We start from the raw sequence: 14,027 nt of genomic DNA, 5'->3' as shown, positions 1-14,027 counted from the left end.
TTGAAACTGAGAAGGGACTTAGAAATTATCTGATCTAAATTTGTCACTTCACTTCTCTGTGAGATTAATGCCAAGGCAAATCAAGTGGACTGGCTTTATGTAACATAGCTGGTTAGGGACTGGGCTGGGACTTGATTCGGAGAATTCCTGACTTTGGATCCAGGAGGTTTTGCATTATAACTTACAACCTTTAAAATAGCATCTAATCCCACAGGGAGTTTAAATATTTGGGTTTGCTGTAGCTGTGGTTTTCTTAAAGTGTTTAGGTAAGAATAAACTGATATTATGTTTGCAACATCATTTTAAATTTGATTTCTAGGCAAAAAATCATATTTAAATCCAGCTTTTCAGCCAATATAAATATAAAAGAAAGATCCCAGCCAAATTCTGTCTTTTTCTGCCACCCTACTTCTATGTGTCTTTCTCCCTCTTCCTGTCATTTATGTTATGTTACTTTTAAACTGAGTCAGATGGTAGACAGGGCTCTTTTCACTTCTCTATGGAGTTAAGGCACAGTGGTGGTTCTATAGGATTCAAGTTCTACAAGTTTTCCTACCCCATTTAGTTGATTGCCACATAGATAAATAATGTAAGAAATTAAAAAGAAAAAATTTGGCAGACAGGAAGCAAATATGCCTGTAAATGCTTACTTAAGGCTAATGTGCATTTGTGAATATGGGTTACACGGTCAATCTCTATAGCTTGTGAGAAAAAAAAAGAATATCCCCAAGTTTTTATTTCTTGAGGAGCAGAACAAGTAGACTTACTTGATTTATTTATTGTACCATAATCACTATCAACTATGCTTTAAGTAATATAGCCACTTTTGTAGCAGCACACCTTTTGAGGAGTGATATATAAATATTGACAATTTTAGTCAAATAACTTTTTACAATGTTGCAAAGGAATCAGATTCACATAACTAAGTATTTCAAATTTCTTAAGGGGGCCTTTTGAATAATGATTGTTCTCAGTATTACATTAAAAACTAATGAAAGAAAGTAGTTGTTTGATCCATGTTAATTTTTTCTCTATTTTTTCTCAGGTTTCATACATAAAGTCTTCACATTTAAGTCAAAATTTCCAAAATTATTATTACTTAAAAAAATAAAAGTGGATTAACTTACGGCCCTGATGCTCTCAAAATGTCCACCTTCTTTCTCAAACTCAATAGGCTGTCCTTTTAGCGTCCAGAAGAAATTGACATCCAAACTAGCATCATGGATTGCTTTGCAGTTAAGGACGATGCTTTCTCCCACTGTTAACTCTATTCTTTTAGGAGTAAGTTCTATCCTTGTAGGTTCTGTAGAAATAAAAATACATTGATTAACCTCATCAAAATGTATTGTTGCCCTGCCTTCTACGTCATTTTAAATAATAGAGGAAAACTTCAACAAGGAATCTCTACAGTACAATTGTTCCAGGTACAGGCATCTGATTTTTCACCCCGAAGTAAACTATTACTAGGTGAAATATTAGTTTTTTGGATGCTGGGGCATTTTGCTCTGCTTTTATTGGGGACTAAAGAGTCCCTGTTTCTATTAAGAAGTTAATTTGGACAAAAATGATGATAGACTACATAACTAGACAGGCATTGGCATTCTGGAAGGAGGAACATTAGAAAAATGAAACTATAGCCTTTGTGGTTATCTTGAAGGATCACCAATTAAATGAAAGGATTTTTAAAATAAAAATTATCCCATATCTCAGAAAGAATTTGGGGGTAATTTACTTATTAAAGGTTATTGTAGGTTACAAGACAATACAAAGAAACTTCCTCTGAATCTCTGTTTTCACAGAAATAAAGATCTAATGCAAATACTCTGCCATTTGTATTTACTTTGTTTTACTTTTAAAAATCTGCATAGGCAGAGAAAAGGAGTGGTGGAGGCACCCTCTGGCTCATTACAAAATATACTTTTGATAGAGTGTGGATGGCGTCATTGAAACATAGAAACATTGAATGGTTTTTGTTAACTAAAGATTCAGTTAAATCTCAAAGCCACGTTTTTTACAGGGTTTAGAGCAGCTTTGAATCAGCAAAGGTGAATACAAGCTATGGGTCTATGGGTTAAAATAGTGATTGAGTGACTACAGCAGGATATGTTTTGAATAAAGTAATGAGGTGATAGAAACACGATTTTGGTGTTTTACTCACTAGACTCCTGCATGAAGACACTACAAGACTGACTGAATAACAATCACGTGAATTATGTTATTCCAAGAATAATGCAGTCTGAGGAAGCATCGCGGCCAACCACTGACCGCATTCTTTAACATCCAGGCTCCTTCCTTCGGAGCAGTCACTGGGAAGAGGTGCAATCCCAGGCCTGGAAATCCCAACACAAATCCCAACATTCTAGAAGGCAGATACTCCAGAGGGCGTGCACAGTTCCAGCTGCTCAGGGAAGGCAGATAACCACTGCAGGCTGTAGTTTAAGCTTTTTTTGGGCATTGGAGTGTTCTGAATAACTACAGATTCCATTTAACTCTTGACCAACACCAACATGTATTAATTTCTATGTTTGAGGGTCCAGCAATGAATGCTTTCTTATGAAAATGTCTGATTAGCAGCACACAGAAGGAATAAGAGAGAAATTGCTGTGCTGGGCTGGGTCCCAGTAACACATAAGATAAATGCAGGCATCTTTGAAGTTATGTTCTTTCCTTCCCTCGATTTTGGCCTCTTTTCTATAATATCAGAGTGCTGGCTCTTTTAATTACATTTTTATTTCTAAAGATAGAGGAAAAGCATTTTCACATTTTTATGGCTAAAGTATGATTTGCTGTTTGATACAAGCACAATGGAAAATATTAATTAAGGATCTATTCAGTTGTGAAAATATGCTTTTGCCAGTTAAAGAGATTTTGCTGCTTAAAGTATGAATTTTTTTAACCACTGAAGAGTCTCAAAACGTTCTGGGCTTCAAATAGAGTTCACTTTGAAATAGAAAGCCAACAGAAACATTCAACAGTAATATGTATTATCTTAAAAGTGTCATTCACTTTAGAAGTAGAAAACAAAGAGAAGCATTTAAGTGGTACTATTTATGATTCTAAAAACTGCTGGTATAGGAAAACTCCCATGGATGCAAAAGCCCGGAGCAGCTGCGGTGCGAGTGTCCCTGAGGGAGGTGCCTCCACCTCTCGTACTCTCCTGCTACACCTCCCTGTCCCATGCCCCTGGGGCAGTGATAATAAAGGAATACTCCTGTTTGATGCTGAAACTATTCTCAGTGGAGGAGAATATTTTTACAAATTGAGACATTGAATAAAACTTCTTAAAGCTTTCTTTACCCTCTTACAAATTTTCTTCAAAATAAAATATTTCAGTTTCTGCCAGTAACTTTCCTTCCTTTATGGTCCCCTAAATGGTCATTCTGTGTTTGTAATGCATTTTCTAAAGAGGAACACGCACACATGTAAGCGCAAATATGCGAGAACACTTCAGAAAGTTTGTGAAAAATGGAATTAAAAGGTCATTTTAGTCATTTTGATGGAAAAATTTGAAATCCATGCATATATACACCTGTATCATATTCATTCTCTCTCTGATAAAGCTATGAAACGGTACTTGTAAAACATTTGCCACATGGTCTTACCTTTTACCGATACCGAAGCTACAATTTCAGCAGAACCAAAGATGTTTTCCCCTCGGCAAACGTACTTTCCCTCATCTGATTTAGAAGCATTTAGGATCCGTAGATTCCCGTCTGGAAGAATAGCTATTCTGAAAATTATTAAAAAAGGGTTTTTTTTTTCCTTTTTTATTGCAAATCAACTAAATGGTAAGAATCTCTGATGAAGTGTGAAAGCACTTTTAAGGTAATAACACGTAAGAGAAAGGACCACTGTGAAAATATGCAGTGATAATGGAAACATTTTACCCTTCAAGAAATTATGCAATAAACCCATTTAATATCTTTTTATATTCAAAAGGGTTAGTGAGCTACAGGTTATTTTTCCTTTTGGCAGTTTTTGACAGTTATTTTTTAAATGAATGGGAAAAGGTGACCCTGAATTTGGTTATTAAAAATTGTTACTATAATGCTCCCAGTGATTTTTTTAACATTAAGCTTGGGTATTTCACCTCAAACCAAAAGTGACCTCAAAACTCAAACATAAAAAGAAATAGCATAAGAACAGAGGAGGACAAGTAGAGAACATAAAATTAATTGTACACAGCCAAGAGATGATTTATGGCATTTTCTCCATACTGCCCCGGGTGTAGCAAGGGTATGAAATGTGACCTGATACTTGTGCTGCTCACGGTGCACTTTTTAAACCTAAAAATGTGATATCTGAGTTTGCATTTGGGCTCCTTCAAGACCTTTGTTAAAAGTGGACCTTCAGTTTTATATGAAGGTGAAAAATTAAAGCATTATTAAAATTTTGTAGTTCAGTGAAAATGAGGTTGACATTTGGAATTACTGTGTTCTCCTGTGCACTCATCATTCCAGGAATACACGAATTTCAAATTTAATTAGCACTTGTGTCCTTTGCTTCCTTCTGTGCTCCTTCAACCTATTCTTGCACTAGTGCCTCAACCAACTCTGGCGCCCTGGAATGCAGCAGAAGCAAGCGCTGTGGTGGTTTAGTTGGCATTCTGCTGGAGTTCGGACGACTTTTATTAGGAAAGGAGAGCTAGCAGGCTGTGCGGCTCTGTGTACGAATCAGTGATCCCTCTGAACTTAAAATTCTCATCGAATGCTCTTGTTCCTGAGAAGAATAGTTTATTCCATGGCGAAATGAAAATACGAAACTAAGACGCAAGAATAATGACGAAATCTGTTTAGTCAACATTGTTTATGCTGTTTTAAAGTGTGTGTTCACTCTTGCCAGTCACCCAGAACAGACGACTAGTTACTGCATTGAAATTCATAACAATTGGTATTAATTCTAGGCTGCTGAAATACTCCTTATGAATTTGAACTTACATATTGGCATTAATAAAGATGTGAGTTTAAAAACATCATATGGTTTTCAATATGGATCAAACTTGATTTACAAGTGTAAAAAGGAAGACAAATTTAGAAACAAGGCAAGATAGGAATAGAGAATTTGATTTTATAATTCATGTCTCGGAGAGAGATACTAGTTGAGACACTTGCAAAACATAGTACCCTTGAAAGATATATATATATATATATACACACACACACACACACACACACACACACACACATAATCCATTTAACATGGTCAGTGATAAAATTCTGTTCATTATTTAGATGGAGTTCATTTTCTGTCAAAATATGTATTTATTGCATTTCAATCCCAAGATACACATGCTACAAAAATTGTGTTTGAAGGAAAAATTATAAATTTTGAAAGAAATGACATCCTCTTTATAAGAATTACAGACTATTGAGATGCATCCGAATCACTGTGATTTGTGCAGATTGTTAATATCTGGAAAATATCTTGATTTTACTGACTAGAATAAATTCTAACCTAGCAGGTGAGAAGTTTGCTGTAAAAGTCCACCTTCTTTAAAGAAATAAATGCATCTTTGGTGCTGGCAGTATTTCAGCTCTGAATTTAATATGAGTGCTTTCTCACTGACAGGAGGCAACATATCACAGTTTTCTTTTAAAGATAGTTTATGAACACTCCTCTACTTGGGCCACTGATCAACTTGGGGGATGAAGACTATTCCATATCATGATGTTTATCTGTGAAGTAGTAGAATTATTTAACCAAAAGCCTATCTTAGATTCAAACTATAGATTCTTATCAGATGATCTCAACTTTTTAACTTAGAAAATAAAAAAAAAAATAGATAACGAATGTGATTTTCTGTGCCATGTCTGGTTATTGCACACATAGCTATTTAACTGAATGTTGAATGAACGTTTCCTTGAGATTTCTAGCCTCTTTATCCTTTCCTCTCTGCAATTACCTAAATTCTGGAATTCTAGGGTTTGGAGATGAATTCTGTTGAAGCATCTGTAGTTGGACTTAGAGTAGGGTGAGGTGAAGGTTTTCAGATAGGGACAGAGTTTACAAATGCAAGCCAGTATTTTAGCAGTAGCCATCAAGTCATGCTTACTATAATCCAGTCTTTAGACTTGTCCAGGATTTTCTGCTTAGACTTGGAGATATCTTGGTTCTCACCATGCACCTCATTACTGATCTCTGTGTTGTTTATTCAGTACTCCAGTCCATCTGTGACATCAGTGTGCTTATTGCAGGGATTCATTGTTGAATTCAGGACTACTTCTGGTCCATCTATTTCCATGTTTGCTTTACCTATCAGAAACCACACAACCTAGTTTAAACCTTTCCAAGTAGGCTTCTTGCACGGAGTGCCATCTGTTTACCTGTTGCTATATTGTTTACTGATCATGCTGTGATGGTGAAACCAAATTTCTTCTTTAGGAAAAAAAACATAAGTGTATACTGGAAAGTGGAGTGGAGTTCTCATAAGATAAGTGTCCTTTTTAAAAAGAAACATGAAAGAGGTAGGTTTTGCTCTCATTTAGCTATCTGCCATGTGAGGACACCTGAAAATACTATGTCTAAACCAAAGTGGGACCCTTGTCAGAACCTGACAGTGTGGCACCCCGCCCCAGGATTTTCCAGCTTCTGTAACTATCAGAAATAAATGTCTAACCAAGGTTACCCAACTTGTTAGAACAGCCCAAATTAATACACCAGCCTTTCTCTATTGCCTGTGTGCCCTAATCACAAATTAATTGGCCATATTTGTGTGTGTCAGTTTCCTGATTCTTTATTCTGTTCCACTGATCTATTTAAATATCTTTATGACAAATTCTCTCCACCATGATGATTGAGGCTTTATGGTTTATATTGAAGTTAGGAAGGTTAAGTTCTCTTGTCTTTTACAGGTTTTTGTTTGTTTGGCTATTCTGTGTCCTTTGTTTTTCTATATGATAGAAAATTTTAGATAGAAAATTAGACAATTTATTTCTTAAAAGTTTGCTGGGATTTGGTCGAAATTTCTGTGAATGTAATGTTAGTTTAAAAGGCAGCTCACATATTTACAATATCAAGTCTTGGAATCAGTGAAAATGATATATATCAATTTAATTAAGTCTTTAATTTCCCCAGGGAATCTTTTTTATTTATCAGTATAAATGTCTTATATCATTTGTCAGATTTGTCCCAATAATTTTGGCAGTTTTTAAAAGCATGTTTCAGTTACATTTTTAATGTGATTTTTTATAGATAATTTCAGAGTCACATACAATTTCAAGAAATACCTACCTTCTCTAGTATCCATAAATAATAATATTTTGTAGTCATAGAATATCTCAACTAAGATATTAATATTTGGGCTTTCTCAGTTTTAACTTCTATAATTTTTTCTTTAACTATTTTGTTAAGATATCCACCACCACACTCAAGATATGGAACAGTTTGAACAAAATAATGATTCTTCATTTTTCTTCATTACCCCTAATGAACTGCCCATCCCACATACCCACCCTTCCCTCTAGTTCCTAATTTCTGGCGAATGGCTATCTCAGTACCATCAGGAACTGATATTGGGTCATTTAGATACCAACCATTGCTAATCAACTAGAGAGTTCTTCAATATGTCATCTTCATTCAGAGATCCAGAATAAAGTGGTTCCCCATTTAACAAGATAGAAAAATGGGATATGCATATCCGATGGCTTATAAAATTTCACATGGCACTGTTGTATAACACTTCCACTCACTCTTGGCCTTATCTGACCTCAGAAAAAAAAAAAGAACACAATTCTTCCATGCATCTAGAAGAAAATCCACAAATAATTCTAGTGATTAGTAGGTATCTTACACTATGGGTGCCATGGTGGAAAATGCAAGGGAATCTCTGTGCTTAAAGTTGTAACAATTTAATTGATCATGTAATGGACACAGAATCATAAAATTGTATATTAAGTTATAAATTTTTTGCAGTTCCCCAGGGAAGACAAAAAATGTGGAAGATTTCAGTTCCAAGTGGATAAATTTTAATACAGATCTTAAGGAATATATAGGGAGAAGGAAGAGAGAAAATGAATAAAATGACAAAATGAGCAAGGGAGGGAAAATCAGAAGTGGGGATTATAACAGTTGAAAGAGATCAGAGTAGTTGAAACAGATCAGAGTAGCTGTTTTACTTTTAATAAAATCATCTAATCAGATTTGGAGATTTGATGACAACTGTGATGTCAGTCAATAGTCACTAATCAATAGTATGAAGGAGGAGATACCATTATCACTGTGGTGCAACAGTGAGTGAACCTGAAGATTTTGCAACAGCACATGGACAAGATCATGATCCAGACACAGATGGGATTGTGGGTGTCAACATTAATATTGGTACCCTTTGCTTTTGATTTTGCTCAGTTTTTCCAGATGGGGTATAATTTCCTTGGCTATGAAAGCAGCTCTAGATTTTTCTCATTGATTTGTAGAGTGGGAATGCAACTATAAACCAGGTCAGAGGAGAAAAACAGACCAGAGAGAGAATGGGTGAGTGGCTATGCCAAGGCTTTTCTCACCTAAGAGCTAAGAGCATTAGAGGTGATATGGCTTGAGCATGTAGGTCATCTCCTTCATAGCACAGGACCTCCTATAATATGCCCTAAAAGAACATGGATATACAAGATATAACACTGAGAGGGACTTAAAACTTCATCTACACCCTAGTTCCTTATTTGAGTCAATGAATTAGTTATCCTCTTAATAACAGAGATAACCATATGTACAGTAAATATTGTAGGAGATAAGTGCTAAATGGAAGCACTTTTCTAGAGAAAGTGATATCTAAGCAGAGACTGGAAAGACTAATAGGAATTAGTTCTCTGGCTGGAAGTAGGGGAAGGAGTAAAGTGTTTCATTCAGGTTTATCAACTGCTCATTGAATAATTTTTTTTACTGCAGACACTATGAAAAGTTTCTGGGATACTATTATGAACAAAATCTAGTTCATACCCTTAGGAACCAAATGGTAAGGAAAGAGTTAGATAAGCAGTCAATTACCATTGAGTGCGATCCAATCTGGGAATGGGTAAGTACAGGGAGTTACTTGGAGAAAATAGAGCAGTTCACCAGAATAGGGAATGTGAACATAGTTAGGGAATGCATCTCAAAAGTTACATCTTCCTGTGGCCAGCACCATGGCGTAGTAGGTTAAGCCTCCACCTGGGACACTGACATCTCATATGGATGCTGGTTTGTGTCCCTGCTACTCCACTTCCAATCCATCTCTGTGCTTATGGCCTGGGAAAGCAGTTGAGATTGGTCCAAGTGCTTGGGCACATGAACCCACATGGGAGGCTTGGAAGAAGCTCCTGGCTCCTGACTTTGGATTGGCTCTGCTCCAGTGTTGTGGCCACTTTGGGGAGTGAACCAGTGGATGGAAGACCTTTGTCTCTCCTTATCTCTGACTGTAACTCTACCTCTGAAATCAATAAATCAAATCTTTATACTATTTTTTCTTGAAAGCAAGGTCACTAATGTTACAAAATGAGGTATTCATGACAATGGTCACAACATGGGGAAAGAAGGGTATATCTGTGAAGCAGTGTATATATATATATATATATATATATATATATATATCAAATGATTTGAAATCCTCAAAATTTTTATATTCTTTATATAGTAAATTTCACAAATAAGTGAAAACATGTGATTTTTGTCTTTCTTGGCCTGGCTTATTTCACTTAGCATAGTGATCTCTAGTTCCATCCATTTTGTGACAAATGTCAGCATTTCATTCCTTTTTAGGACTCAGTACCGTTCCATCAGGCATATATACCATGTTTTCTTTATCCAATCTTCCGTGGATAGAAATCTAGGTTGATTCCATGTGTTCACTGTTGTGAAACAGGGTGCTATAAACATGGAAGCACGGGTACCATTTGGATCTGTTAACATCAGTGCTTTTGGATATATTTCCAGGAGTGGGATAGCTAGGTCATATAATAGATCAATTTTTAATTTTCTGAGAATTATTCACACTGTTTTCCCTGTTGTTTTTACCAATTGCATTCCCACTAACAGTATTAGGGTACCTTTTCCTCTACAACCTTGCCAGCATTTGTTATTTTTTGATTTTTGGATAATAACTGTTCTAACTGGAGTGAGGTGATACCTCATTGTGGCTTTTATTTGCATTTCCCTGATGGGTAGTGAATTCTGGACATTTTTTCAACTTTTTACCATTTGTATTTCTTCCTTTGAAACATGTCTGTTTAGGGAAAACATTCATTTCATTCACATTGCACATTGCCTCTGGATCTAATTTCACAAATTGCAGATCAGATGATTCTTTTGTCTGAATGTTTCATTGCTCTTCTCCTTACCTACAAAATAGCGTACTCCTCAAGTAGAACAGTTGAAGATCTTTTCCAAATACCATGGCTGTTATTATCTCCTTCCCTGGACTGCATAGGCCTCAAGATTGCCTGGTTAATGTCTCAGTATATGTGTTTAATTTCATTTATTTACTAAATATTACACACATAAACACATACTTAATACTAATATTATAGATACATTTTTAAAATAAACAATAATTTAAAATTATAATGAGAAATAAGAGCAAATATATTACATCACGTACTTCATGCTCTCTTCCCTTCCCTAAATGGATTTCTTGTATAGTCTCTGAGGTCAAACCTTTCTTCAGAGACCACTGCATTAGTCATTTAAGGCCACATAATTCTCAATGGTCAGCTCCCTACCTATTTATCACTTGCTCAGTGATATGGACTCTTCCTTAATCTTCAGTTAGAGCAATGCATTCTATGATTTTTGCTTTCTCAGAACTCCATCATAGCATTTGCTGCATTTTTCCTTGGTAAATAATAGACACATTGTTTTATCTAGTGAGCACTATGATTTCAGCATTTTTAAAGGATAAAATTTCAAAATTGAGATTTGAAAACAATATGTAAGCTTAAATAATAATAAAAAACTAATGAAAATGTTAAGAGTCAATTTAACATTGTAGCAATAAATAAACCTCAACATAACACTTCCATTGTTATGTGAAAGTTTTGAATATAAAAAAATGCAAATTTAATGTTAACATTTTGAATTATAAAGCTGTAAATTAATTTTAAAATTATATAGCAAAATCATATTTAATGAGATTATTTTCATATAATGTAAATGAGATTTTTTTTCAAAATAAGAGAACCTAGGACCTATGAGTTTAAAACAGTTCTGTTAATGATAAACATTTTTGATCACTTTATTTATTCATTTAAAATGTAGTTACTGGGCCGGTGCCATGGCTCACTTGGCTAATCCTCTGCCTGTGGTGCCGGCACGCCAGGTTCTAGTCCCGGTTGGGGCACCGGATACTAGTCCTGGTTGCTCCTCTTCCAGTCCAGCTCTCTGCTGTGGCCCAGGAAGGCAGAGGAGGATGGCCCAAGTGCTTGGGTCCCTGCACCCACATGGGAGACCAGGAGGAAGCACCTGGCTCCTGGCTTCGGACCACCGCAGTGCTGGCCATAGCAGCCATTTGGGGAGTGAACCAACAGAAGGAAGACCTTTTCTCTCTGTCTCGCTCTCACTGTCTATAACTCTATCTGTCAAAAAAAAAGTTACTTATTTCTGTTATTTGAGAGGAAAGGAGATAAAGAGGGAGACAGAGAGACCTCCTATCTGCGGGTTCACTCCCCAAATATTCTGGAGCCTGGAATTCAATCCAAGGCTCTTGTGTGGTAGCAGGGACCCAACTACTTGAGCTGTCCACTGATATTCCCAGGATATTCATAAGCAGAAATCCTGAAGCAGGAATAGAGCTGGGACTCAAACCCAGGTACTGCCTTATGAGATGTGAATGTTCTGACTAATGTCATAACAGCTGTACCAAACACCCACCCCTCTAACCACTATCAGTATATCAGTCATCATACTAGTGTTCTGCACTTTATTTCACGTAATGCTCATAACCACTTTATAAGCTGAGTATTGTTAGCCTCTTTTACTAATGAAGAAACCATGGTTCATCATCACGTACTGTTCAAGGCTATTCAGCAAGTGATTCCAAGCAGGTTGTTACTCGTCTTATGTCTCTTCCTGACATGAAATCCTTCACTTGTTGTCTTCATAAACACAGCATGGCTCTTAGTTGAGTGTTTTTCACATAATGGATATTCAGTGCTCTCTCTCTCTATATATATATAGTTATAGTTATATAATTATATATATAGTTAATTTGATCTATAACTAATTTGATATAGAAAAAGGCCAGGATGGGGAGGTGAGACAATACACTAAAATAACTAAGCTTTAATATAAATAAATATTAATATAAATAAATATTAATATAAATAAATATTTATTTTAAAATAACTGGTTTGAGTACTAGCTATTCCACACTTTCTTTCAAGCTTCCTACTAATGCACCTGGGAGGCAGCAAATGATGGCCAAGTACTTGAGCTCCCGTTACTCACATGAAAGACCCAGATGGAGTTCCTGGCTCTTGGCTTTGGCCTGGCACAGGCCTGGCTGTTACAGTCATGTTGGGAGTGAACCAGCCTATGGAAGATATTTATCCTTCTGTCTCTCCCTATACTTTCTGTCACTCTGCATTCTAAATGCATAGATACATACATACATAAAACCTTATTTAAAAACTCGGCAGGATTTTTAAAGTGAGCCTGCTGAATTTTATAATTTGTACTGTACTCTCAGCCACTATACATTGTCCTGAAGTAAATATCACGAGAAAGCTTTGCCTGTGATCATACAGTTAGTGGCAGCTCTGACCCACAGTAGAAGCTGACCGAGTTTGCAAATCAAAGCTAACAAGAGAAGACACATGTTTCTTGCAGATGATGGAAATGAGAGAGATTCATACTCCTTAACATGATGAGTAAATTTTTTACAAAGCCAGAGGCACTCTCCACCCAAGGAGGGTGGCCCTGTCACCATGTTCTTCCCTTAAGATACAGTTTAGCTGGAAGGTAGAAGTGAGCTGACCCAGAGAGACATGTGTGACAGCCATTAGAAAGCTTAAGTGCAGAAGTTACTTTAATTAATGGGCCTCTACCCTGGCTCTCAGCACCACTGCAAGCATCCTCAAGAAATTGCAGACCCCTTGTGCTGAGCCACTGAATAATTTCAGGACCTCTGGGCTCTGAAGGATGGGTAAGAGAGTGGCAGCTTGTTTGCCGGTTGGACATCAGAAGGTGTTTGAGATTAAAACAAGAAAAAAATAACTGAACCAATAGATTGATATTGCCTTCTTTTCACAGGCTATCTCTATGGGGAGGGTTTGTTGCAGACATATAAAACTTAACATAGACAAGACAGCATTCAAAATCTTTTTCCTTAAATAAGCTTCACATTTCAGTGTTTCCTATATCACAAGTTTATATGCAGAATTCTGAGTGCGAATGGACATATTTTTGTGGAAAGAGTTAAGAATTATCATAGAATACTTTGATAGATGGTGTAACTATGCCTAAAGAAGGAAAGCCTTGGATATTTCTTTGTTAAAGCTAAGGACATAATTCAGGCTAAAACTCAAAAGTCATTATTTGCTTTCATTTTCCCTTTTAGTAATTGGCTTGAGTCAGATCTGTTTAACATTAAAAATGTCTCTCACATTCATTCCCCTGTGTCTGGCTAATTGGAGTGTCTACCAAAAGTGGGTAGCAAATATAGAGTGGTTTTACTTTTTCTAATCACTGCCTTCAACTACATTTCTGCCTAATCCATTTTTCCACCCCTTTGGATAGCTAGGAAGGTCCCACAGCCTTGTGTTAACTCAGCTGTCACAAAGGTAAAATCTGTCTCAATTTCTTTCTCTTCCCTTCCCTTTCCCTAGCTCAGCTTTGAGAAAGGACTCAGACCCAGGAAGCTGCAGGTGTTTAGAGAATGATTGCTTCCCATACTGCTTCTTGTCCTTCTCCCAGGTTCCTTTTCTCCAGGAAGGCAAGACTGGCTTGAGACCAGTGGTTCACACTTTTCTAGCTTGCTCCTTTCTGGGATCAAGCTGCCATTCTGGGTAAAGCTGCTTCTCTACAGAGCCACATTCACCAAGGCAGGCCTCCAAATTCAGGTT

The 14,027-nt window shown here is 36.4% G+C and overlaps 1 protein-coding gene across 1 annotated transcript in view; it reads right to left on the bottom strand.

Moving 5' to 3' along the window:
- The window catches only part of CNTN5 (contactin 5), a 1,373,625-nt gene that overhangs the window by 161,335 nt on the left and 1,198,263 nt on the right, over positions 1 to 14,027 (bottom strand). The window contains exons 15-16 of the mRNA XM_051820359.2: positions 3,603 to 3,730; positions 1,128 to 1,303 (exon numbers count right to left, since the gene is read on the bottom strand). Of these exons, the coding sequence (XP_051676319.1) occupies positions 1,128 to 1,303; positions 3,603 to 3,730 (304 nt within the window). The remainder of the gene's footprint in view (positions 1 to 1,127; positions 1,304 to 3,602; positions 3,731 to 14,027) is intronic.

Source organism: Oryctolagus cuniculus, chromosome 1 (genome assembly GCF_964237555.1).
Source record: "Oryctolagus cuniculus chromosome 1, mOryCun1.1, whole genome shotgun sequence".
NCBI lineage: Eukaryota > Metazoa > Chordata > Mammalia > Lagomorpha > Leporidae > Oryctolagus > Oryctolagus cuniculus.
The sequence above is the reverse complement of the archived record's forward strand: the minus strand, read 5'-3'. Positions and strand labels throughout refer to the sequence as shown.